This window comes from Bubalus kerabau, chromosome 22 (genome assembly GCF_029407905.1).
Source record: "Bubalus kerabau isolate K-KA32 ecotype Philippines breed swamp buffalo chromosome 22, PCC_UOA_SB_1v2, whole genome shotgun sequence".
NCBI lineage: Eukaryota > Metazoa > Chordata > Mammalia > Artiodactyla > Bovidae > Bubalus > Bubalus kerabau.
Genome location: NC_073645.1, coordinates 27,116,864 through 27,140,993, shown reverse-complemented (window position 1 = coordinate 27,140,993; position 24,130 = coordinate 27,116,864). Strand labels below are relative to the sequence as shown.

Genomic DNA, 24,130 nt, shown 5'->3' with positions numbered 1-24,130 from the left:
CCAGCAGGGGAAGTCCGGCTTCTTCTCAGCCCACACTCTACTCAGTGCGAGTTCACATCCTGCTAAAGGGTGTCAAGAACCAGCCCCCCACCCCAGTTCCCACTTCTTCCTCTCCCCCAGACCCAGCTCCCAGTAATGCCGCTTCCTCCCCCCAGGTCCTGATGTGCGTAGCTTCATCGTTGGCCCCCCGGGTCCCCCTGGGCCCCAGGGGCCCCCCGGGGACAGCCGCCTGCTGTCCACAGACAGCTCCTACAGCCAGAGTGGCAGCTCCTCCTCTTTCAGTAGGGACACCTCCTACAGCTCCTCCATGGGCATAGGAGGAGCCAGTGGAGGCTCCCTGGGCGAAGGGGGACCCTTTGGCATGGACATGGGCCGAGGCTACGGGGCCGCAGCCGAGGGTGGCATGTATGGCGGTGATGGCAGATTCGGGACCGGCTTTGCCAGAGGTCTGGATTACAATGAGCTGGCTGTTCGGGTGTCGGAGAGCTTGCAGCGTAAGTGGGGACACGAAGCCTCAGTGCTGTGGGGCTGGGAGCATGAGAGCACCTCCACGCTAAGGAGGACAGTGGTCCTGGCATCAGATGGGCCGGGACTGAAGACGAGCTTAGTTCAAGCGGCCCAGTCAGCACTGCAACCTGTGCTGCAGGGAGCAGAGAAGCTGGGGGTCCTGTTTCCCCTTCTTGCTTGTGCTTCTCAGAAGTGTCCATGACTATGGAAGGGGCTGAGTGAAGGTTGGCGGCTAAGCCCTTTCCCCGTGTGGCTTACCAATACAACTACGTAGTAGTAAAAGGCCTGCAATACAAGCCCTTGGAGGTGGAGACCTGCTCATCAACACAGGAGACAAAAGAAGTTGCAGGGCTCCTTCCTCGCTGCTGCATAAGAGAGTCAAAACTGTACTGGGAGTTAGTCAGAGGGCCCTGTGCTCCCACCTTGAAGAGGGGGCCGGTGACCCCTACTCCCTGTGCCCACCACACACTGTGTTTCACAGGTCAGGGGCTGCTCCAAGGGATGGCCTACACGGTGCAGGGGCCCCCAGGCCGGCCTGGGCCCCAGGGGCCCCCTGGCATCAGCAAGATCTTCTCCGCCTACAGCAATGTGACTGAGGACCTCATGGACTTTTTCCGAAGTAAGGGCAGCCCCCATTTACCTTCCCCAGACTTATCTTGCTGCACAGTCTCACGAACCAGAGTTCCGAAAAACCTCATTAACATGAGATGCTAAAAAGCTGATAAATTCTAAACTTTGTTTTCCTCTTACAAATCCAAACTCTACCATTATCGACAAATCACTTTACTTGCCAAGCACCAGGGTGATCTCTAGTCTAAGGCCCGCTTCTCCCCCTTGCAGCTTATGGAGCCATCCCAGGACCCCCTGGGCAGAAGGGAGAGATGGGCATCCCTGGACCCAAAGGTAAGTGGTGGCTGAAACAGCCACCTGTGGAACAACCACCCCTGTGGGAAGCAGCTCCCTTGCCAGAGCCATGGAGGAGTGCGTGCAGCTCCTCCTGTGGGGAGGAGCCCTGTACTGTGCCCCCACTTAGCCATGCCCCACTGTCCTCCTAGGTGAGAGGGGCCCTGCCGGGCCACCAGGTCCTCGAGGGCACAAGGGAGAAAAAGGAGACAAAGGTAAGGCTCACGGCTATGGTGTGGGTTTCTGGAGGCCTGGGAGACAGGCGGCATGTTCCACAGCAAGCTTGAAAATCTTAGGCAAATGCCCGTTATTACAAGGAGACACTGCCAACAATGCCAATTGTGTAACAATCAACTGAACCACCAGGGGGAAAGGAAGGAGAGGGTCAGTGCAAGGAGGAGAGGGAAAACCAGGCTGGTAATGAAATGGGGTAATCCATTTAAATCAATCGACAGTCTTACAGAAGAGTTCATCTTTCAAGCCAGTTTTGCAGTGGTCACAGTTGCTGTGATTACCCAAGAGAAAGTCCCCAGAGACTGCAAGGCATTTCCTAACTTCCTGTTCACTGGCCCACTTCTAGGTGACCAATTCTACATTGGGCGGAGGAGGAGGAGCATTGCCGTCAAGCCATAAGCAACCCATGGTGGAGCAGCCCCCTGGACCAGTTCTTGCAGTGGCTTATGGCACTTAGGTCAAGACCTCTCCAGAGGGTAAAAGCTGGAGGCTCACTGTCTTACCGACACAGCAAATAGTCAACTAGAACCCTTATCTTAGTCTGGGACAATGTGTATGTCTGCAGAATTCAGTCCAAGACACACAGTCTGAGACAGCTTCACAGGGTGGACTCGGGAGTGGCCACGTGCGGTGTTGTAGGATGAGGCCGGTCTCCCTGCTGTCCAGGCCTGAGCGCCTTGGCTTCTTTTAACACCAGCCTAGGAAAGCCAGATACATAAAAGCTGTTTCAGGTGCCCTTCAGCTTTTCCTTAAAAACAAGCCCAGAAACTGGAAGATGGGATTGGAGTACCACTCGAGGGGGCTGTTTTGGTTAACGTTGCAGGGCTGTGCTCCCAGCTCCTCCCTCTCCTCTTTACCCTGCATTCTCTAGTTGTAACAAACAGAATCAGCTGGTTGAGAACAAACTCTCGCAACTGAAAACATTAAGAAATCTACTTCCCTTGAAGGTGGTGACAGGGTTTCTCCTAGTTATTTCTCACTGTGTATCACGTTTCCACTTACTTAGGAAGTTTGTTTGATTGCAGCTATGCTGTCCCGTAGGTCCACACTAGAGCTGATAGTATGTTACCCTGAACTAGGCTGTGGCAGACAGGACGAGAAGGGCAAGGGGCAAAGAGGAAAGAAGGGGAGGGGAGGGAGAGCAGACTGCCTGCCGGGGAAGCCAGCACCCCTGCTCTGCACCTAGGAAACGCGTGGGGGACTGGGTGCAGTTGGTTTGAAAGCACTTTTCAATGTCTATAAACATTTATGTGGTCTGTTAGATGAAGAGTCGTTTCGATTGCAAAATCTCCAATTAAAGGGCTTTTTTCTTTTTTAACATTATGTTTTAATGTGATCTATCTAACCAAAAAATAAATAAATAAAGCGGGGGGGGGCGGGGAGGGGAAGAAAGGAAAGGAGGCAAAGAAGGAAAAGAAAATAGTTGTTGGTTTATTAAGTTTGACGTTTTACTAATGAAAACTTACTATGCATAATGAATGACTGCATTGTGCCTTTTTCATATTTTAGTTTTACCTAGAGGCTTGACTCAATTTGTTTTTGTAATGGTAGCCTTAGAAGCTCAAGTATTCATATCCCCGTTAATGATTCTTATCTTGATTAACCAAACTTTTGAGTTTTGTCCTAGTTGAGACTTACCCAATCCAAGCTATCTAAAAGTCTTCACAGAATCTGACACCCAAGAGAAATAGGGTAAAAGCCCCAAACTGCTAACTTCTCTGAACAGAACCCAGATATGAGATACGTCCTCAGCTGGATGGAAGTGGGTCTTAGCCTCTTTTGTTTCATTAAAAAAAAAAACAAGTCAAGCATGAGTTCTGCAGTATGCAATGCTCCTGGATTAGAAAGTGACACACGGTGCCTCCCTCCGGCCAAGCTGACTACTCGCCAGATGCTGCTGCCTAATGTCTACTGATTCTCACAGAACATATTAGTGATGAAAAAAAAACAGGTTATTTTTAGCAGAAATGAGTCATGTGGTTTGTGAAATGTTTGAGAAAAATAATCTATTTCAAGGGAAAAAAAGGACATTAAAAGAGAGGTACATATATACACATATGTTGATGGAAATATTTTAAGCACCACTCAAAGGAGAGGTTTGCCTGACAAAAGCCACTCCCTCCAAGTTAGCAGTGAAAAGGACACTCATGTGTGGTGAGTAGACACTCTGGAACAATGGTACCTCTGATTGTCCCGGTCAGACGATCTGGAGAACTGCAAGCTTTAAAATACAGGTAGGATTTTTAAAACTGCTACAAAACATTCTCACGCAGGACAGTCTAGTTTCAACGAGTCTCAATAAAAGACTGCTTCCCAAAGTAGATTAAGAAATAACTTTATTTTTCATTTGTCAATCCCATGATTGAAAAGACATGTTGCTCCCAAACAGACAAGAGGCATTTTCTGAAACAAATTCTTTCTGAAAAATGTAGCTTGTGGAGTTATTACACTGCAAATCAGAGAAGGATCACAAAAAGCTACAGCCAACATTTAACACTGGTATAGTACTCTACCCCAAGCTGAGCAGCAGAAGTTTTAAAGCTGTATCAAAACCATGTCAGCCATTGGGTACCAACAAGAGTGGCATTAACTGTTGTGCCTTCAACTTAAGAAAAGCATTGAAAACATCCCATTTCCTATAAAAGATCATTTCCCAGAAAAGAATGGATTTATTCAATCAGAAGCCTATTAGAACTGGAACTAAAGAGCTCTCCTCCTCCACCTCAGTTGTACATTTTCCTTCAGTCAACAGTATCTCTAGCTAATCATTTGACAGAATTTGGCTTCTCAGAAGAGTCTTTGTCATTTCAGCACAGTGTGGAATGGGGAAAACTGTAGTTACAAGGGAACTAGGAGAGTACAAAAGGACAGTCACTTCTGAAACTCACTGACGCTCAAGAAGTCAGAGGCCCTCTGTGACAGTGAGTCTCATGCGCCTGAGAGCTTTGTGCTTGAGGAGACACTCCTTAGAGGTAGCTCTGGTTCTAGTTTATATTTAATTACAATTTGCTGTATCCTGTCACAGGAAAGTGTTAACATTTTCAGCAAGGTATAAGCACTCCAAATTTCCTCTTTACCCACCCTATAGCTTCCCCACAGAAAAGGGTAAGAAAAAGCTTAACTGACTCCATAGAGTTATAGCAGCTAATTCAGCAATTCACACCTAACCATGGATTGACAGGACTAGGAAAGGCAACCTGGTGCAACGAGCTGCATGAACTAGACCTGCAGAAGTGTGGTGGCCAGCATGTCCACAGCACGCAGGGACGGGGGCAAGGCTGAGTAACTACGGGGCACAGATGGAGAACTGCTTTTACGCATTTCTTAGCACATTCTGTCACAGCAACAAAACCACCAAATCAGGAATGGATTTGACTGTATTCTTCAACTGCAAAGGTATCTTTGCCCCCCCAACCTCCTATGTACACTTCATGGAAGAGAGAAAGACCACTCTTCTGTATGTGAATACAGGGCCTAGCAGGAAGGGGGCAGAGATGGGCACAAACAGCATGGTCTATAACAAAACACTTTTTGAAAAGATTTATGTAACTCTAAGTATTAAAATGAAGGTTTTACCTCTACATATGTATCATTCTGTAGTCCTGCTCCCACATGAATATGGTCTGGTCATTTTTGAAAGAGAACTCGAGTGTGAACAAGGAATCCAAAGGCTAATTTTACAGAGATACAAGAGCTGCTAATAAACTTACCAGAGGGTCAATCCTTCTACTCTGAGCCTCTTTCCTTTATTCAACTCTCTGAATGTCAAGTTGAAAGGAATAAAAAGAACCAAATATTCAGACCAAATTAACTATGGGCCATAAGCCATTCATCACATAGGATATCACTTAAATGATACTGAAAAAATGTCTACTGCCTGAAGTATTCATTTTTAAAAAGTCAATATACTGAAAATCTCAAAGGAGGAAGTGGTAGGAGAACCTTCTTCCTCTCCTTCAAATAAATCATTAAATACACTGGGTAACAGTATACTGTCATTTCTATCATAACAATATAAACAATTTCCATCATCCTGAACATTATAAAGATATATATATATATATATATATATATATATATTTTAAAAGGCTTTCAAAACATTTTTCAGTCCAGCATTTGAGAATAAAGCGTTCAAAGTTTTGTATACAGTAACACATTCATGTGATAAGTGTATGAATTTACAACCATACATAATATATATATGTATATATATTTATATAAAAAACAAACTTGGGCAGAAGTTAAGGCTACCTACAAAGTTGTCCAAGTAAATTATGCTTGTCAAAACAATTACAAAATTAAAATCACATGCATTTTTAAATCATCTATAAACCACTGACAAAATAAGGTTCAGCATTCAAAGTTTTCAAATTAACTGTAAGAAAGTGCTACAGATATTTACATTTTCTTAACATGAATCAGTGTTCCCACAAAGTTTCATTTGCATTTTTCACCAGCCTCAATTGTAACATAACTAAAAACTGACATTTCTACAATTTGGTACCTAGCACTCATTAATAGGCTGCAAACGGCAGGCAGCAAGCTTCATCTACAAATGTGCTGTCTCACAACCTCAAAATATGGTTTGTAATACTGTTTGACCTGACACGTGCTTGAAAATCTAACCCTCAAGAGGGACTAGAGTGAACATTTCATTAATAATTACACATATCAAGCAGCCACAGGATAAAGGTTTTAGGACTTTCCCACTCAAATCATGTAAATAATTTAAACATGGAAAAAACAAAACCAAAATATGAATGACTTTATCTCAAAACAATAAAAAGTCATTTCTGGTATTTGCCTAAATATTTTATTTAAATTCTTCCTTCAAAATTACTCTGAACAAATGCCTCTTTTGAGATTAATTTCAGAAAAATATATTCATAAATATAACTCAGAGCCTGCCGGCCTATGACAGAATTTTAAACAGAAGTTGCTAAGATGGGAGAAGCCATTTAACCAGCTCATGTATTACTTTAGGAAATAAGCTGAGATAGCTAAATCTATCTTTTTTTAATTTGGTGAGTTTTATATTTTCAATTTGGACATCTAAAAGCTACCTTTTATTTTTTCATCTTTCCAACTTATACTTTAGGATGAAAACTTCTATCAAATGGTAATACGAGCAAGATTTAAAAAACAATAATGCTTAATGCTAAGGGTGTTTTGTCCCTGTTGAACCAAAAGGAGGAAATGCTATTTTAGACTGAATTGAAATTTAGTGTTTTAGGCACTATTTTATATAATAAAGCTAGCACCCTTAATTATTAGTTTATGTCTAAACAAGTAATTATTTTAGACAAATTACTGAAATAATTTTTCTCTTTTAAAAGAGTCCAATGCTAACATTTAAAGATAAGAGATTTATTTACTGAATCAATATCATATTTTGAGCAACTCAAAATTTTTTCATGAGAGCTACCAAAAAATTATTCCAATTCTCCACAGTGTAGACAGCTTCAATTATAGATTTTAGACATCACTGAGAAGTTGTCATGTAAAAAGATATTTACTAATACTTAAATGACGTAACAGTTTTCTTTAAATAACTTTCAGGTAACAGTATCTAAATAACACAATTTTTAAGAGCATATACAAAAATCACCTTAGGGAATTACTGTGAGATGCTACTTTGCCAACATGGCCCAGCATCTGTCTTAGTTCCTTCCCCTCCATCGTTACTAAACAAGTAAAAAACACCGAGAAGGTGAGGCAGGTGATTGTCTTCGTGAGCTCTCTGATAGACTACAGCTAAAGATGAAGAGAACAGAATGACGTACTTAAAAAGCCAAACCCAACCACAGTGTGCTTCCCTCTGTTATGATCCAGTGGAATGCAAGCTAGGAATGGGGTAGAATTTGGAAATCCGGCTCTGTGTCGATGGGTTAAGGCATTCAGACTCCCCGGTCATTTTAAAGAACACTTCCTGTTCCTGTAGTTTCCTAGCAAACTCTTCTTCCAGTGTCTTAAAAAGGAAGGGAAAAAGAAATAATGCACTAGTATTACAAACAGAATTTACTCTGAAACAGTCAAGATAAAATTACTTGCCCCAAAGTCTTTGTATGTTATCCTAACGAAGAAGACACTGTTCAACACTAGGACCACATGCTGCGCAGCTCTGGGTTCAAGTCTTGGCTCAGCCACATGAAACTTTAATTACTTCTCTATATCACAGAACCATTTCATTCTTCTGCTGTGAAACAGCGATAACACCATCTACCTCACTGGGTTGTTATGTGAGGATTAAATGTGTTAATAATGTACTTAACCCATATTAGGCACTCAACAGATGGCACCTATTATTAACTACTATCCGTCTCTTCCACATGGAACTTCAGCATTTTCTACGTTTTATTTTGATTACTGATATGCATGTCTTCTCTTCCACACTGAACCACAGATTAAAGATAAGACCTAAGGCAGATTCATCTTTACATACAGTATGGAACAACTATATTAAGTACTTGCTAAGTATCTGAGGTAATCAGTTACTTTATGGACAAAGTGACTCAGGAGAAGTCCTGCTGCAGAAAACAAAGTACAGGAAAAGACAGAAGGACACAGGAAAGTTTCTCAGAGGAAGACTGTGAGCTTGGTTTCAATGGAAAGATAAGAATTTGACAGACAGGATGGGGAAGACACCCCAGGGAGAGTGAGCTGACACAATGCAGAGGCAGGAAGTTGGAGCTGCTGTGAGTAATGGTGATCACAACCAGCACTGGACCAGAAACTGGGAACAAGGTGGCGAGTGGGAGGCAAGTCAGGAGGGCTGACGTGGCCAAAGTGTGGCACCGTGAAGGCTTCAAAGTCCAAGTGAGGTGTTTACATTCTGTTCTGATGGAACTAAAGATTTACCAATACCACTATGACAGCATCAGAGATGCTCCTGAGGATAAACACTGGTGACAGCAGCCAAGGACGGAGAGAGGAAGGGGAACAAGAGGCCAGACGGGCCTCTAGGACATTACTAACAATTTTAAGAAGGAAGACAGCAAAGGGAAAGAAAGATTATGAAATGAGAGTCCAAATTATTTGTTATCTGCCTGAATGTGGGGTCTGATGGAAATGAAAGATAATTCAGGTTTCTAGCCTAGATGTCAGTTAAGAGGACAGGAATATTGGGAAGAACACCCGATGGTGGGTAGGACTGGAGAGAGGGGAAAGGTGAGATGGAGACGAATGAAAAGGGTTACTGAGTTTAGTTTTACCTCCACTGAGTTTACAATCTTTAGTCAACACTGAATAACATTCAACAGGCATGTATTGATCATTTACAATGTGCAGGAACTGTTCCAGGAGCTGGGTATGTAAGAGTAAACAGATACACGATGCCCCTGCCCTCAAGGAGCTCACATTCTGGTGAGAGAAGACAAACAATAAAGAAATGTGTCTGGTGGTGATAAATATTATGAAGAGAAACAAAGAAAGGTGAGGGGACAGAGGAGTGTTCAAGGTGGGCACTGAAGCTATTTTATACAGTCATCTAAAAAAGAAACCTCTGATGAGATGATAATGGAAGGAATAAAATGAGGAGGAATGGAACATTCAGATGGGACATGGGAACTGAGAGCGTGAACCAATAATAAAAACAATAAAATTACAGCAATAACAAACACTCACTGATCCTGACCAAATCTTAAGTGCTGTAAAGAACTGACAAGTACTTTACACACAGCTGTTTACTGTCTTAACAAGGCCAATCAGGGAGGCAGTAACATCCTCATTTTACGCACGAGGAAAACCGGGCTCAGAGGTGTTAAGAGAAAAAATTAACCAGTGTCAGCATTGAGACTCGAACCCAGACTTGCCATCACTTTAGAATTTGTATTCTATACAAGTTGTGGAATTGTCCTTAAATATGCCACAGCTGAAGCGAGGACAATCTGTAAGATCATCATGCAAAGAGCACAGGTAAGAATGCAAAATGGGAAATGTCTACCTTTCAGGTGACTGGATGACAAAGAAAAGTGATTAAAAAAAAAAAAAAAGCACAGAGAAAGAAGAGACTGTCACAAACTTCAGGTGAGACGAGACTTTTAAGAATAACAGGTGGATAATGCCACCGGACTGTGACCACTGTCAACCAGTTCAACTGGGGAGGAATTCAAAGCAACAGCTAGAGTGAAAGGAGGAACTGGAGAAGGGAATTCTCACTTTCATCCCATGTGTACCCTTTGAATTCAGAAACACATGAACGTACCACCTATTCAAAAACGTAACAATAAACAAAATTCAAATTTAAAAGCCACACTATCAGCTCACTTGGTCAGTTCTAGAAAGTTTTATTAGCACATGGTAGGAACTAAATATTATTTCCTTGATTAACTGACTGGATGAATGGAAGAAAGGAATGGTTGAAATGTGTAGCAGGCAGGAAGCCCAAGAGAAAATAAAGGTTTAAGTTTGAAAGCTGAGAGAGAGAATCATATAAGGAATAGAAAAGACAGAGTTCAAATGGTTGACCAGCTGGGCCAGGCTAGCAGGGAGTCAAGTGCACATAAGGAAGATGGCTAGCTGGTTGTGGGGTAGGAAGCCTTTCTTACTTTACTAGACTGTCAATGAACACAGCAAGTAAGAGCCTTATAATCTGGCTCCAGTTCACCCATCCAGACTAAGCTGTCATCCCTTCCTTCTCTCCGTCCCTAATGCCTACACACAGGCACACACTGCCTCTCACCCTACCATGACAGGGAGCCACATGTGATTCCTGTACACATCATTATCACTCTTTCTCTTCTCTGTACTTAAATTGCCCCATCCCACTCCAATTGGTCTGTCCTTCCAGCAAGCTCTTACTCATCCATCAGGCCTCATTTGGCTCACAAGGCACCTCCTCTCTCACGCCTCCTGCCTTCCCCGGGCAGACTGAAGTACTCCCCTCCTCCATTGCTGGTACACTGTGCTACTCTACTCTGTACCATGTACTTCCTTCAGAGAAACGCTCCTACTCATCTGTAGCTGCTCATCAACTAGATTCTGAACCTTTGGGACTTGGACTCCTCATCTCTGTGTCTCCCGTCCCTGACACATATTAGGTAAAAAGCCAACAGCTAGGAGGACGAATGCAAGTGTATTTTAATTAAAGCTTTTAAAATTACCTTTTTCCTAGGTCTCAATTTCTCTCTCCATTCCTTTAATTCTTGGCTGTGTTCCTCATCTAACTCCTTTAGTTTCTGAGTCTCATGTTCAACCAAGAGGTGACATTTTTCATTCTGAAAAGAAAGTTTGAATTAAAAAAATTTCAGATGACATTAGCAATTTTTCACAAATACAATTATCTTCCAAAATAAAAATATATATATATTCATCAAACATAAAGCTACTACTGAGGTTGAAATTCTCTTCTAACAACCAAGGACCAAGAATTATGAAATGAGTCATAGTTTCACTTTTGCACGTTTAGAGGCTAAATCTGTTACCTATCATATAAAAAGAACTTGACTAGAAAGAACTAGTTTGATCCTGATTTCCCATTCTAAGGTTTACTCACAAAACTGACACTTCAGAGGGCACCTTGCAAGCATTTTATCCAATGGTACCAGAACACAGGATTAGAAACTATTTTCTGCTCTAGAAAATTAAGCAAGTATATACGATATCCACAATGTATATACACTACTCTGAAATTGTAAACATTTTAGAAATTATATATTAGGAGAAAATTTCTCATATATTGATCGCTTTTTTCAAAAACCTTGAAGAAAATAAACTATTTATCCTGAAATAAAAAGAATTTTAAAATTCAGAACATAACAAAACAGCCTACATTATTTTCAAAACTTTGTTCATCTTCTTTGCAAAATACACTACAAATTCTCAATAGTACTTTTGAAAGATGCAACTTCTTATATCATAAATTAGCTTCATGGTTATACTAATCATGGCTGTAGGCAATCTCAACAGGTGCCCCTGATACTAAACTGCTCTTCCTTTGGGTCTACAGAGGAAAGAAAGCCTTTAAGTTCTGGGATCCTCTCAGGCCACGTGCAGCGCACTGTGAGTACCTATCACTTGCTTAACGCAGCCACCGGCGCTGCTGGTGCTGCCTCTACTGCCAGCTCTGCTCTCGGGCCTGGAGCTGACCTGCAGCTGGTGCAGCTCGCGGACGTTGGCTTCACACTGCAGCTGAAGATCCCGCATTTGATTTTCATGTTTTTGATGCTGAGCCATTCTCTCATTCTTCTGCCTCTTTTCTTCTTGAGAAGCAAACTATAAAAAAGAAAAACAAGATAAATATGGTTAATAGGCAATGGAATTTCTGCATCTTCCAAAAGTGTAATTAAGGAATTTAACAAAGCTTAAAGTACAATAAACTAAAGCTACAAGTAATAATACGCTAGGACTGATGTAGACAAAGCTGGAGTCCACATCGTGGCTTTGGTGGGGGTAGGGACGTGGGGAGAGATTTCTGATTCAAACCTTGTTTCTCCTATCTGCTTAGTGACCTCAGTTAATTTGTGTGGGGGAACTGTGACTACAGAAGTACAGTGAGGCCGTATGTTTGACTGTAAAGCTGGTCAAATCACCTTATTCCCAGGGCCGCTCTTGGGGTCTATCTAGCCCTGGATCTTGTGCAGGGCATGGGAGACAGCAGCTCTCTGTGGCCAGCACTGGAGAAGAGGGAGCTAGGACACGCCATGTGTGTACAGAGCCATGGTGAACATCAACAACCCCAAAGTGGCCCCAATGTTTACAACACAATTATGTGGTCCTTCTAAAGACCATCCAAAACTTCTACACCTAAAAAAAGAAGAGAGTAATCTGCTTATTTACTTGTTTAATTTTGTCACGGTCCTGATCTGGCGTTGCTGTTGAGTTAATTCTCAAACTCTTCTTAAACATGGCCATTCGAGTCTTGGCTTCGCTACGCTGAATCTTAGGCAGTCTTGCTCTTTCTTGAGTCTGTCTGTTTTTCAACTCCTCAATAAGTCGTTGATTGTAACGCTGCATTTGTTCTGTTTCCTAAGAAAGTTTCAGAATCCAGTGATATTGAGATAATTTAATACCCAGTACCCACAAGTATGCTCAAACATGTCATTTGCTGTTGTTCCCCAAATTATTCTCTCCCTTGTTACACTCTGATCAGTAAACCATTAGGCCAAAAAAAAAAAAAAAAAAAAAAGAAATTTATAAGAAAAACAAAGCTAATAGTAATAAGAGTCTTATGTTAACTCTCTTGTACATTTTTAATTATCTGAATTAAAAAGAAGCCAAAATAGCTACCTTTGAGAGACAAGATGAAGACTATAATGTGTAACAGGTCTTTAAGCACTGTTTATTAGTTACCTTTCTTGGAATTTGTAGAGAAGAAGTTTGCAATAATGATCAACATATATTAATTACTCCAGATTTCATCAAATAAATTTTAGGACAAAAGAAAGGATACTTAAAACTTAATTCTGTAAAAAATATAAGTTTCAAAAATAAACAGCTCTGCAAACTTTAAAATGAACAAAAAAGTGAACAAATTTCTTTTCATTAACCTTCTCATGGCGCTTAAGTAGCTGGTGTCTTTGCATAAAATACTGATCTTTAAGTTGCTGTTTGAGCAGCTGGTGTTTTTCTTGTAAGTGTCGTTCTTCAAGCTCCCAAATCGCAGCTTCTCGAGCTGGAAGGAGAAGGTAATTTTCAAAATGTCACTTTGCTCTTTTCACGAATGTACTCTGGTCCTTGTTTTAATATTTACATAAAAGTGTTCTAATACACTAATTAAAACACAAAAGACGTTCTGAGCTATAAAAGAAATATTACCAATGTAAAGATAATATCCATTACCACTTTCCATTCTGTTCTAATGTCCTGTAAACAAAGAATGCCCCACTCCTAACACTAAAATTCCATTTAATCATCTCAGTGAGAAAGAAAAAATACCCAAGGTATTTGTTCGAGGAAATAAGTGCTTAAAATTCCATTCTATCATATAGCCAATTAAGTATACCATTACAGGGTATAAGGAACACCTAAAATTACTTAGGTATATTTCTAGCATCACCTGGACAAAAAGATGTTTTAGGGATTATATGTTTATTTCACTTCTATTGTTCACTTCTATTGCCATAAAGGAATTCTATGTCCTGCAGTAGTTCTGAATTTTATAAAGTATATTCCTCTTATTTACCTTTTTATCTTTCCCTCTACCACTCTAGCAAAAGAAAGCATTCAAATAATTTCCAAGTATATCTCTGCAATGTTTCAAGACATATTATGTATATACATATGCCACATATTTCATATACCTCTCATGAGCTGCTGCTTGTTATTCAGGCACTCTCTTTCAATATTGGCTAACTCTGCCTTCTGCTGTTGGATGATCTTTTTCAGAGAGCCATCTAATTCTTGTTGTTGCTTCTGAACAAACTCTTGTTCCTAATAGACATAGTTAACCATCAGTTAGTAAGTATCTATGGAGCAAAACATCCAGTTATCTATGTGGCTGTATGTATCAGTGATTAACAAGATTTCTGAACCAAGTTTCTAAAGTTAACTAGATTTAAAAATTATACAGTATAGGCATAACATGTATTTGTCACCCAACTCAAGACCAGAAAGTACTAGCATATTTAATATTGTGAACTCACTACTAAGAATAATACATACAAAAGAAGTCTATATAAACTACTCATGATTAAAATGCCCAATATGCTGACATCTTTGAGAAAAAAATAAACTTACACCTTCTAAAACTGACTATTCAATCCACTAGAGTGTGGCTACAATAAAAATGAAAAAGAATGCCTTTTAGGAAGAGAGGCAATAAAGAACAAACAAGTAAAACAGGAGCTTGGAATTTTAAAGTCTGTATTTTTCTATTAACAGAGTTAGGAAGCAACACCATGGCTATACTAACAGAGAAAGACAGTGTCTGTATCTCCAGCCTGTGCGTAAAAAGAGCCATACTTTAAGGACTTAGTGAGAAATAATGCTTTGCTAGAGAAGCAGGAACTAGAAACAGGAAAGACAGCTACATTTTATAACTCTACAAACAAAATTCCTTATAATCAGAGAATTCCACCAACATGTTTGGGAGTCACTCATTCAACAAATATTTACTGAATACATACTATTTGCTCAAATGCCAAATTTATGCTTTTTTTAAAATCCCTCAATTACTGTATAAGGAAAGGAAAGGTTAAAGGGACTTATGGTTGCTATGCTAGATTATACATTTGTGGATGGAACAGGAACAATACTCATATTGAAGAAATGCAAAATTTTCAAGTAATCAATTGGATCTCTAGCCCTCATTTGGCAGTTACGGTAGCATGTGATTAATTCAAGGGATATTCTTATCAATTTGAGTGTGGATTTAGAGCTGTAGGGTTGAAGCAGCACTTCACCTATAATCCCTTCTCTTGTATATCTAAGAGATGATAAAACCTCAGGATTCGTTTTGGAACCATTTTTCAGGCCTTGGACAGAGTCTGGCAGCATCTGGATCACTACCAGCCTGGTCTTCAATGCAGAGTGAGTCTGGCAGTGTTCCTCAAGATGCTTCTCTTACTACTGATTCTCTGGAAATGAGAATCAGGTCTCACCATCCATGACATCCTGTTAATTTGCTGTCACAAATGCTGCTGTCTCATCTGCATTGTGATTTGTATTTTAGCATGAATACAAATGTACAGCAGAAAGACTAGTGAACTGTTTCTAAGAAGTATAATTGCCAGTAGAGTTTTGTATCGATTATGATCTTTTGTACTGCGGACAAGAAATGTATTTATGTGTCATTAAAAAAAGACACAATGTACATTGTCAGTTTCATAGATAAAATTAATGCTGAGCATTTATACAAAAAAAATTACAAATGCCAACTTGACTACAGTCACATAACTTTATCATAGCAAAAAAAGAAAAGAACTCAATGACTATTACAAAGCTAATTAGATTTATTTAATAAGACTGCAAAATCTCCATCCTATCCTATAAGCAGTTATAACAAAGTAAGTTGTTCAAGCTTCTCTTTTCTTACAGTAAATATCATTTATAATAAAAATTAAACTGATTCTCTAATTTCACTATAAAATTTCTATATGTAAACTTGTTTAATAAACAATATAACCTGCAGATACATCAAAAATTTTATTTTGTTCAGTATTTTTATCATTAGTTTGCATATATAACTTAAAAAATATGTGTGGACAAAAATAATTGGTACAAATTATCATAAATATAAATATTACATTTAGACAAAGAAATCAAGTGTAAAAGATTGGACAAATAAGTACCTATGTGAAAAAAAAAGGTAAATACAGTGAACCCTTCAACAACACAGGTTTGAGTTGCATGGGTCCAAATAAAGGTGGATTTTTTCCACTAAATATGTCCTAAACATTATGTGGTTGGCTGACTGTGCAGATGCGGAACTGTGACGTGGAGGACCAACTGTAAATTTTTACATGAATGTTCGATTGCGTGGAGGGTCAGCACCCCAAAACCCAAATTGTTGAAGGGTCACCTGTATAAACCAGTGCCATTAAAAAAGTGAACGTGATTTCTTGTCAATGTAATTTTTGGTTATATTATTGTATTTGTCTAAATTAAGTAAGAGTTCAGTTCAAAGAAAATCTTTTTCAAGCACTTAATAAATGCTGGGGTCTGTACGACTTACATGGTTACTAAAATCAATAAAAGACAGCATTCCCTTCAAGGAGCTTCCACTCTATTGGTCCCAAATTGGTTTTATCTGTCAGTCCCTATAGCATAGTGGGCCCCTTCCCTCAGTAACATACTTTCAAAAGCTCCAAAGTAAACCACAGAGAACTCAAAGCAAGGAATAAAAGGATCCAGAAATGAAGATTCAAAGTGAATGACAAAGAACTGCAGAAGCATGCCCTGAAGTGGCCAGTATATAAGAGGGAAAAAAGAGCGAAGACTGTTATCTAGAAGCTGGCACAACTAGCACCATGCTCCTCCAGAAGATAAAACGCAGATCAACAGGTAAGAACCGAGGCGCATAAACGATGGAAATGTTTCCTCATCTTCCAAGTTTGCAAAGACACCAACTGCCTTACTGAGCTATGGGCTTGAATAATTAAGCAGAGTGTGGATGATTACACAGCCAAAATATATGCAGCTGATTTTTACATTAAAGCTTAAAAACACCTAAAAGGGTCCCTTATTCATTAGGTATTCTTTATATTGATTTTCAATATGGTTAAGATTTGACTTCCATCACAGTTATCTGTCCTCTTTCTTCAACACCAACATAGTTAACTCCTATTTATTGAGCCCTTAGCAGTAGCAGCAATGTTAGTCACTCAGTTGTGTCTGACTCTTTGCGACCCCACAAACTGTAGCCCGCCTGGCTCCTCTGTCCATGGGATTCTCCAGGCAAGAATACTGGAGTGGATTGCCATTCCCTTCTCCAGAGGATTTTCCTGACCCAGGGATTGAACCTAGGTCTCCTGCATTGCAGGCAGATTCTTTGCCATCTGAGCTACAGGGAAGATCAAAGTCGCTCAGTCGTGCCCAACCCTTTGCGACCCCAAGGACAGTAACCTGCACCACGCTCCTCCGTCCATGGGATTCTCCAGGCAAGAATACTGGAGTGGGTTGCCATTTCCTTCTCCAGGGAATCTTCCCAACCCAGGGATCAAACCCAGGTCTCTCACATTGTAGACAGATGCTTTACCGTCTCAGCCACCAGGGAAGTCCAAAGGGTCCCTTACATGCTAATGAATATATTTTATTATCATAAAAGAAATGAAGATTTAGTATCACTGAGCTTTCATTAAAGTTTCTAACTTCAAAAGCCGAGTATAATACATTCACAGGGGAATCTGTAATTAGAAATTACTTAGGATCTAAAAGAAAAGTGATCTTACATTCCAAAAAGACTGCACAAACTACATTCACTTTAATAAAATAACAATAGATCAATTCTATCACTAGGAGTAACAATTGCAAAATGGACATACAAATTGTAAAATGAGTGCCCTTTAAATGTACAAGTTTTAATTCTGATACGGAATTTTATTAGTCCGATGACTGTAAACGTTAAAAATACAGTTTTGGGTTCTAGGAAACTATAAGGAAGAATTGTGATATGTGGGGCTATTTGAATACAGAATTTGATCATTTTAACTTAAAAGAAAAGTGTAAAATGGTAATGATCAGAAAAGTGTTTGTAATTCATTAATTCCTCCCTCTCATCATAAAATAACATTTTGCTTACTCTTTTAGAAAACGATAGAATCCAATGGCTGTCAATAATAAAGATAAATAAGCAATTTCAGGAGAGGGGGAAGAAGGGGTTGAAATCAAGCTGTATTCTATCTATTCCAGTTGTGTATATCAAACATCACAAACAAAATTATAGTGTTAAATAAGCTACTCATTTCCCTATAGAAACTGTGAGAAAGAATACAGCCTGGAATTCCACACTTAATTTAAAACTACAACATGGAGAATAGCAACCCACTATTCATAATGGGACAATTTGAATAGTGAAAACTAAATGGAACTGAAATCACCACTTTTAACATGGCTTTTCTGACCATAACCATAATTAAAGTATCTACATAAACATATATGCAATCAGAACGTCACTTCACACGAAGATAAAAATCTAATCACAGCATTCATTCAATTTCTCACATGTGCAAAAACACAGAAAAAACTATTGGGAAGACATTTCTTGAAAAAAGATGAAAATCTCATATTAAAATCTGTGGTGGAGTAGACAGAAAAAAGAACACTATAGTAGAAGTGTTCTAGTTCCAGCTCTACCACTAATCTCTTTTGCAACTTTAGGCAAATCACTTAGTCTTCTGTGCTTTGATGTCTTCATCTGTAAAATGGGTACACGCCACCTCCATATTAGGGGGTTGGCAGTGAGAATTGTGAATACTCTTCAAAGAATACTGTACTATAAAAGTTCATGTCAGGTTATTACTATTGACATTGTCATTTATCAATCTTTTAGATTCATAACAAATGAAACTAACAGTGAAAAGGCACATGTGAGCCAAAGAAAAGCAGGTAAAACAGAAGGCATCCTCCTGTAAGGCACGGGGGACTTACGTCCTGCATTGGGGCGTTGAAGACTGCACAAGATGACAACTGAAAAGACTGAATCATGACCTGAGCAACGCCCTGTGGATCAGAATACAACGCGCCTCCCAGGTGAGAACAGAGCTGAATGACTTTTTGTAAATGGCAAGAATAAGTATACAAACGCTGAGTTTCCTGAGGCCTGGAACAAGTCAGTTAACAAAAGGGCCTGTAGAATGAAGGATCTGGACTAGATCAGTGGTTTCCAACCTCTATAGTTTGCTGCTGTTGTTTTTTAAACCAGCTGAACTCTCTTTTTAAAAAATTTGCCTAAAAAAATCTCAGTTTATAAAACAGATGAAACGTGGTACTGCTCTGGAAGTAGGGGTACAGAGCTCTACTGTTCTCATTTCTGAAGAATTCTCAATGTGCTTCTTCCAAACTCAACAGCTCCTAGGAGTACAGTCTGAAGACCACTGGACTAGATTATCAAATGAATTCTAGTTTCATGGCTATATGGTTATTATTCATAGTCTTTAAAAAGTTTAAAATATTAGACTCTATACAGTTATCCAGCATTTTCATCAAAAGCAGTAGCTAAATATAAATACTTTTGAAATCAGTTATTTACTAAATTTGTCATTAAATTTACAGAAAGAAATTTACTACTGATTTTAGCTTTAGTCGGAAAATACAGGCTAGCATCGCAAACTACATGAAAAATCACCTACAAAGTTTTATTAAAGTATTATTAAAGCACTGGATCACCTGATTCAGTCAACACTAAATTCTTACTTTTGACTCTATAATAGAGTCTGACATACTGCCTTTTGGAATTAAACTCCATATCCCTTCACAAGGCAAAACCAAATTGTTGTTATCTGGCATGAAATCTGAAATTATCCAAAAACAGATGTGGGGCCAAGAAGGACTTCCTCTTCAGCTATCAGTAAGACATGGCTAACGACCACTGGGCCAAGCCAGTAAGAGTTCAGACTAGGCACAGAACAGGTAGCTTAAATACGAGGCAGGATGACATGGTTCAGTGTGTGAAACGTGGAGGCAAACGTGCCTAGATGAGAATTCCAGCTCCACCATTAACCAAATGTGTGAACTTGGAGAGTCATTCACCCTCCTGTGCTTTCGTCCCCTCACCTGTAGCATGTGGCTCATACAAGTAACTACCTCCTACGTTGTGAGGCTACACGAGTTCATACAGGTGAAATCAGTACGACCCACAGTAAACACTGCGCCTGCATTATCACCTGACGACTGGCGTGCCTTGGAGATACTGTAGGTTCAGCTCTAGCCCATGCAATAAAGCAAAACACATGAATTATTTGGTTTCCCAAATACATAAGTCATGTTTATGCTATACTGTATTCTATTAAATAAAGTATGCAATAGCACTGTCTGAAAAAAACATACATACCTAAATTAAAAAGTAGTTTATTGCTGAAAATGCTGACCATTACCTGACCCTTCAGTAAGTTGTAGTAGTAACATCCAAGATTTTAGATCAGAGATCACCATAACAAATATAATAATAATAAAAAAGTCTGAAATACTGTGAGCATTACCAAAAGGTAACAGAGAGACATGAAGCGAGCAAATACTGTTGGAAAAACGGTGCTGACAGACTTGCCTAATGCAGGGTTGCATTAACCTTCAATTTGTGGGGAAAAAAAACCACAGTACTGCAAAAGCACAAGAAGCGAAGAACAATAAAAAGAGGTGTGCCTGTAGCAATTCCCATACTGCCAAGACAAAATTTTGACTCACAGGGAAAAAAAAAAAACTAAATTTATTTAAATAGCCTAATTTTATTAAAATTTTAAAGTTCCAAGATATTTTTCTTATTTTTCATGGTGTTAAAATAATTCCTAGTTTGAAATGATGGTGACAAGTAAATGACAGTTTCAAATATCCTGCCTTGACAAAAAATAACAAAAAAAATTTTAATGACAATGCACTGGTCATGGTCCCCAAAGGTTTCTGTTGGTTTCTATATTCCTTTTCATGAATCTATAAAATTCAAAAGGCTGGGAACCAACTTTTTAAATTATATAAAAACCCACATTAAAAAGGAAATTTAAAGCAACAAATAATAAATAATCCATGTCTCTTCTCCCTTTCATTAACATTTGTAACTACAAACTGAGCTCATTTCTCTCTTTGCCTCCAGGCTGAGTACAAACTTAATTAAAAGAAAGATGATCCCAAGTATAAAAGACCTCGTAGAGTAATGTGAGGTAATTCTAGAAAACTCTGTTGAAAATACCAATTTATCTAGTTTTGTAAAAAATTTACCCATTAACAGGTTCAGCCTTATCATAACCTAAAATCAAGTTTACTTAGGTAACAACTGTCTATTTTTGTAACTGCTAGATTCTGAATCAAAAAGAACATACTTAGTATTTAAAATATGGTTTTAAGTAGCTTATATTGTTGAGTTTAACAGTAATAAATGTTTGATCTACCATTTAACATTATCATTTACCAGCTTGTGGAGTCTTATTTCCCTAACCAGGGCTTGAACCTAGGCCACAGTAGTGAAAGCCCAGAATCCTAACCACTAGGCCAACAGAGGATTCCCAAATTAATGGCCTTTTAATATGCATTCTTTTTGTACGCACAAAGCTTATATACTCACCCTCTATATTTTTCTGTCCTAAAAGTCTTCTATCAAACATTGACATTACCACTTAAAAATGTAAGCTTCCATCACGATTAAAATAAGAATACAGTGGATTATACATTAACATACATGTTTACTTCATCTGCAGTCAGCTTTCCAAACATTTCACTGAATTTCATATTAGCAACTTAAATGTCACCATTAGTGTGAATTTAGTACTACATAAAGAATGCCCTGGGACCCTTTGTCTGAGGAGATGTCAACATCATATAATAAGTACAGAATTTACCCTTTTAACCATGGTTTATTGAGCTGTGAGAATAATGCCGCTTTCTGTTTTTAGTAGCATTAAGCTGCTGCTGTTACCTGAGCATGCTGGCTTTGTGCAAGCTCCTCTTTCCTGCGTTTCATGAGCTCTTTTCTCAGCTCTTTGGGTGCTCTCTCCACTTCATTTATAACCTACAGTGTATAAGCATGCAGGAGGTGGGGAAAAATACTTTCTCCACAGCAAGCATTTATGTGAGCAGACAAGCTACAAGTCAGATAAAGCTGTTAAAAAGTTCCTTTCAACATGCATTAGCACAGGTGTTAGTTTGAAGAAAAAGAAATGAAAGGATAGAACATGCTTAATCATAGTGCAGAAAGGGACATTACACCATATAAAGGTTAATTAGCTGCTTAATTATCCCTACATATCATTCTCTCTTAAATTCGAAGGTGATCAGTAAAGAATTACTTGCAGCACTGATGCTGAACTAAAGGTGATAAACCCAACTGACCTTGAAAGATCATAAAATTATAAACGTATCTATTGACATTGTCTATTGACACTGTTTGATATACTGGATATAAGGAAAACTAACACCATTCATTTATAAAACTGCAACATTTCATGATTGGCTTGATAAAACCAATGAGATAATTCTAAATGAAATCCACTTAATGAGATCAAAAGAAAAACAACAGTAAGCCTTAGAATAACACAAAGGAGAAATAAATGCACACTAAGTTTTCTTTGTTTATAAAACACCATTTTCTACATGGTGTGATAAAAATGAACATATTTGAAAACTTTGGGGTTAAATTAGAATAACATTCTCCTTTGCTGATAAATTAAGCCAAAATCAATTGTCAACTTTAAAATCTGTAATATAAAAGCCCTCAAAAAATAAGTTTAGTATGCTACGATTTATTATACCAGATAAATATATTATAAAATAAAGTGTATTTTAGAGCTCCTTCTTTTAATCACTTCAAAATCCGAGATGTGTATTCCACCTAAGAACAAATCTGTAATCCAACTATGAAAGACGGTCATGTGTTTATAAGTAGAAGCACCAAAAGCAACCAGATTCCAAATCACCACATGCCATTTATGGTCTGTGAAACAGACTGATTTTGATTTAACAAGTGTATTTACAATTTCCCATCAGTAATCTCTCATGAAACCAAATCACCATTAAAAAGAAGAGACTCCCCAAATGCAAGAAGTTTAGCAATAAGGAAAAAAATACATAATTATTTTAAATATGCATATCATGATCTCAAACACGTTTGATGGCTAAACCTCTCCTACTCCAAAACAGTAACAATAACTAGAAACATTTTTATCTCTAAAATTAAATTACATATTTACCTACAAAATTTTTAAAATTTAATCTGATATTAGAAAGCAACCTTTTAATAAAAACTATCAAACTATCCATGGTTTTAAGAAAAATTAACATTTGGTCTCAGTAAAGTCATACATCATGGTATATAAAGCAATTCTATATGAAATAAACAGTAACAAAACAGTAATTTTTAGAAATGGAAGCCACATCAAATGGCTATATACCATTTCACTCATCTTTACCTAGAGAAATCAAAGAATGTACAATTAATATTTGATTCTATCCTTTTAAAATCAGATCCTGAAGTTCAGCCAACATGATATTCCATTTTCTGCATTTCATTGTTAAAATCAATGAATCTGAGTACTGGGGACATGCAACAAAAGTGAAAATGTATTCCCTAGTTTGGTTGATGTTAGTTTGCTCCAAAACTAATAAATCTGATCATAATATTGTCCAAGGGGTCTTTCATATCATTAAAAGATAAATTCTCCTCCTACACTAAAGGAACAGAATAAATTATAAAATTATCTCTCAAAACTGCTAGTATGTAAAAGTTCTCTTAGTTTTATTTTAATTGGGGAAGAAAAAGACACATTAATACAATAATAAAAATAATAATAGTAAATAATACCACAAAACAGATTCTATGACAATATGGAACAGTTTCAGGAAAAATGAAAAAATTCATTCTTGTCAAATGACTTTACAGATATTTTCCACCTGTAATTCTTCAAAGTATCTCACACTTTGATAAACTTGGAGATATTATTTCAAATTTCAAGTTATTCAGCTTTTTTTGGACACAGTATCTGAGAAAGGTACTCAAGATAATCAAGAAAAAATAATTTTTAAGCATGAATTAAATATTGCAAATAAATACTAAATTGAAATATTGTTGCCACCTGCAAATAGATCATTGCATGTTTTCTTGAAAAAAACATCACTATGTCAGGACTTAAATGTTGCATTAATAAAGGAGGAATGATAGGTTAAAAGGAAAATGGATTAGACTCCATTTGAAGTCTTGATTCAAGGGTTAGCTGGATATTTAATGTGTGTTTGTGAGCTTGAAAAGGTCATTAAAACCTTTTCTACTCCAGTTTTCTTGGCAGTAAAATTAGGTAACTTCTGGCCTTACTGCTACCCTACATGACTGCTGGGAAGACTGAAAAAAAAAAAAATTAATGAGTGCCACTTAACTAACAAGTATTATTTTTTATTCCTTAAACACATGTAC

The 24,130-nt window shown here is 38.3% G+C and overlaps 2 protein-coding genes across 3 annotated transcripts in view; one reads left to right on the top strand and one right to left on the bottom strand.

Annotated features, from left to right (window-relative positions):
* The window catches only part of COL17A1 (collagen type XVII alpha 1 chain), a 46,749-nt gene extending 44,099 nt beyond the window's left edge, over window positions 1–2,650 (top strand). The window contains exons 52-56 of the mRNA XM_055560438.1: window positions 156–494; window positions 989–1,126; window positions 1,348–1,410; window positions 1,563–1,625; window positions 1,991–2,650. Of these exons, the coding sequence (XP_055416413.1) occupies window positions 156–494; window positions 989–1,126; window positions 1,348–1,410; window positions 1,563–1,625; window positions 1,991–2,043 (656 nt within the window). The 3' untranslated portion in view covers window positions 2,044–2,650. The remainder of the gene's footprint in view (window positions 1–155; window positions 495–988; window positions 1,127–1,347; window positions 1,411–1,562; window positions 1,626–1,990) is intronic.
* Window positions 2,651–3,962: 1,312 nt separating this feature from the next.
* The window catches only part of SLK (STE20 like kinase), a 61,780-nt gene continuing 41,612 nt past the window's right edge, over window positions 3,963–24,130 (bottom strand). The window contains exons 13-19 of one of the 2 annotated variants that reach the window (XM_055560928.1): window positions 21,644–21,736; window positions 13,884–14,013; window positions 13,131–13,255; window positions 12,421–12,609; window positions 11,731–11,856; window positions 10,746–10,859; window positions 3,963–7,612 (exon numbers count right to left, since the gene is read on the bottom strand). In XM_055560928.1, coding sequence (XP_055416903.1) covers window positions 7,466–7,612; window positions 10,746–10,859; window positions 11,731–11,856; window positions 12,421–12,609; window positions 13,131–13,255; window positions 13,884–14,013; window positions 21,644–21,736 — 924 coding nt within the window. In that variant the 3' untranslated portion in view covers window positions 3,963–7,465. The remainder of the gene's footprint in view (window positions 7,613–10,745; window positions 10,860–11,730; window positions 11,857–12,420; window positions 12,610–13,130; window positions 13,256–13,883; window positions 14,014–21,643; window positions 21,737–24,130) is intronic. The other variant, XM_055560929.1, reaches the window with a different exon arrangement.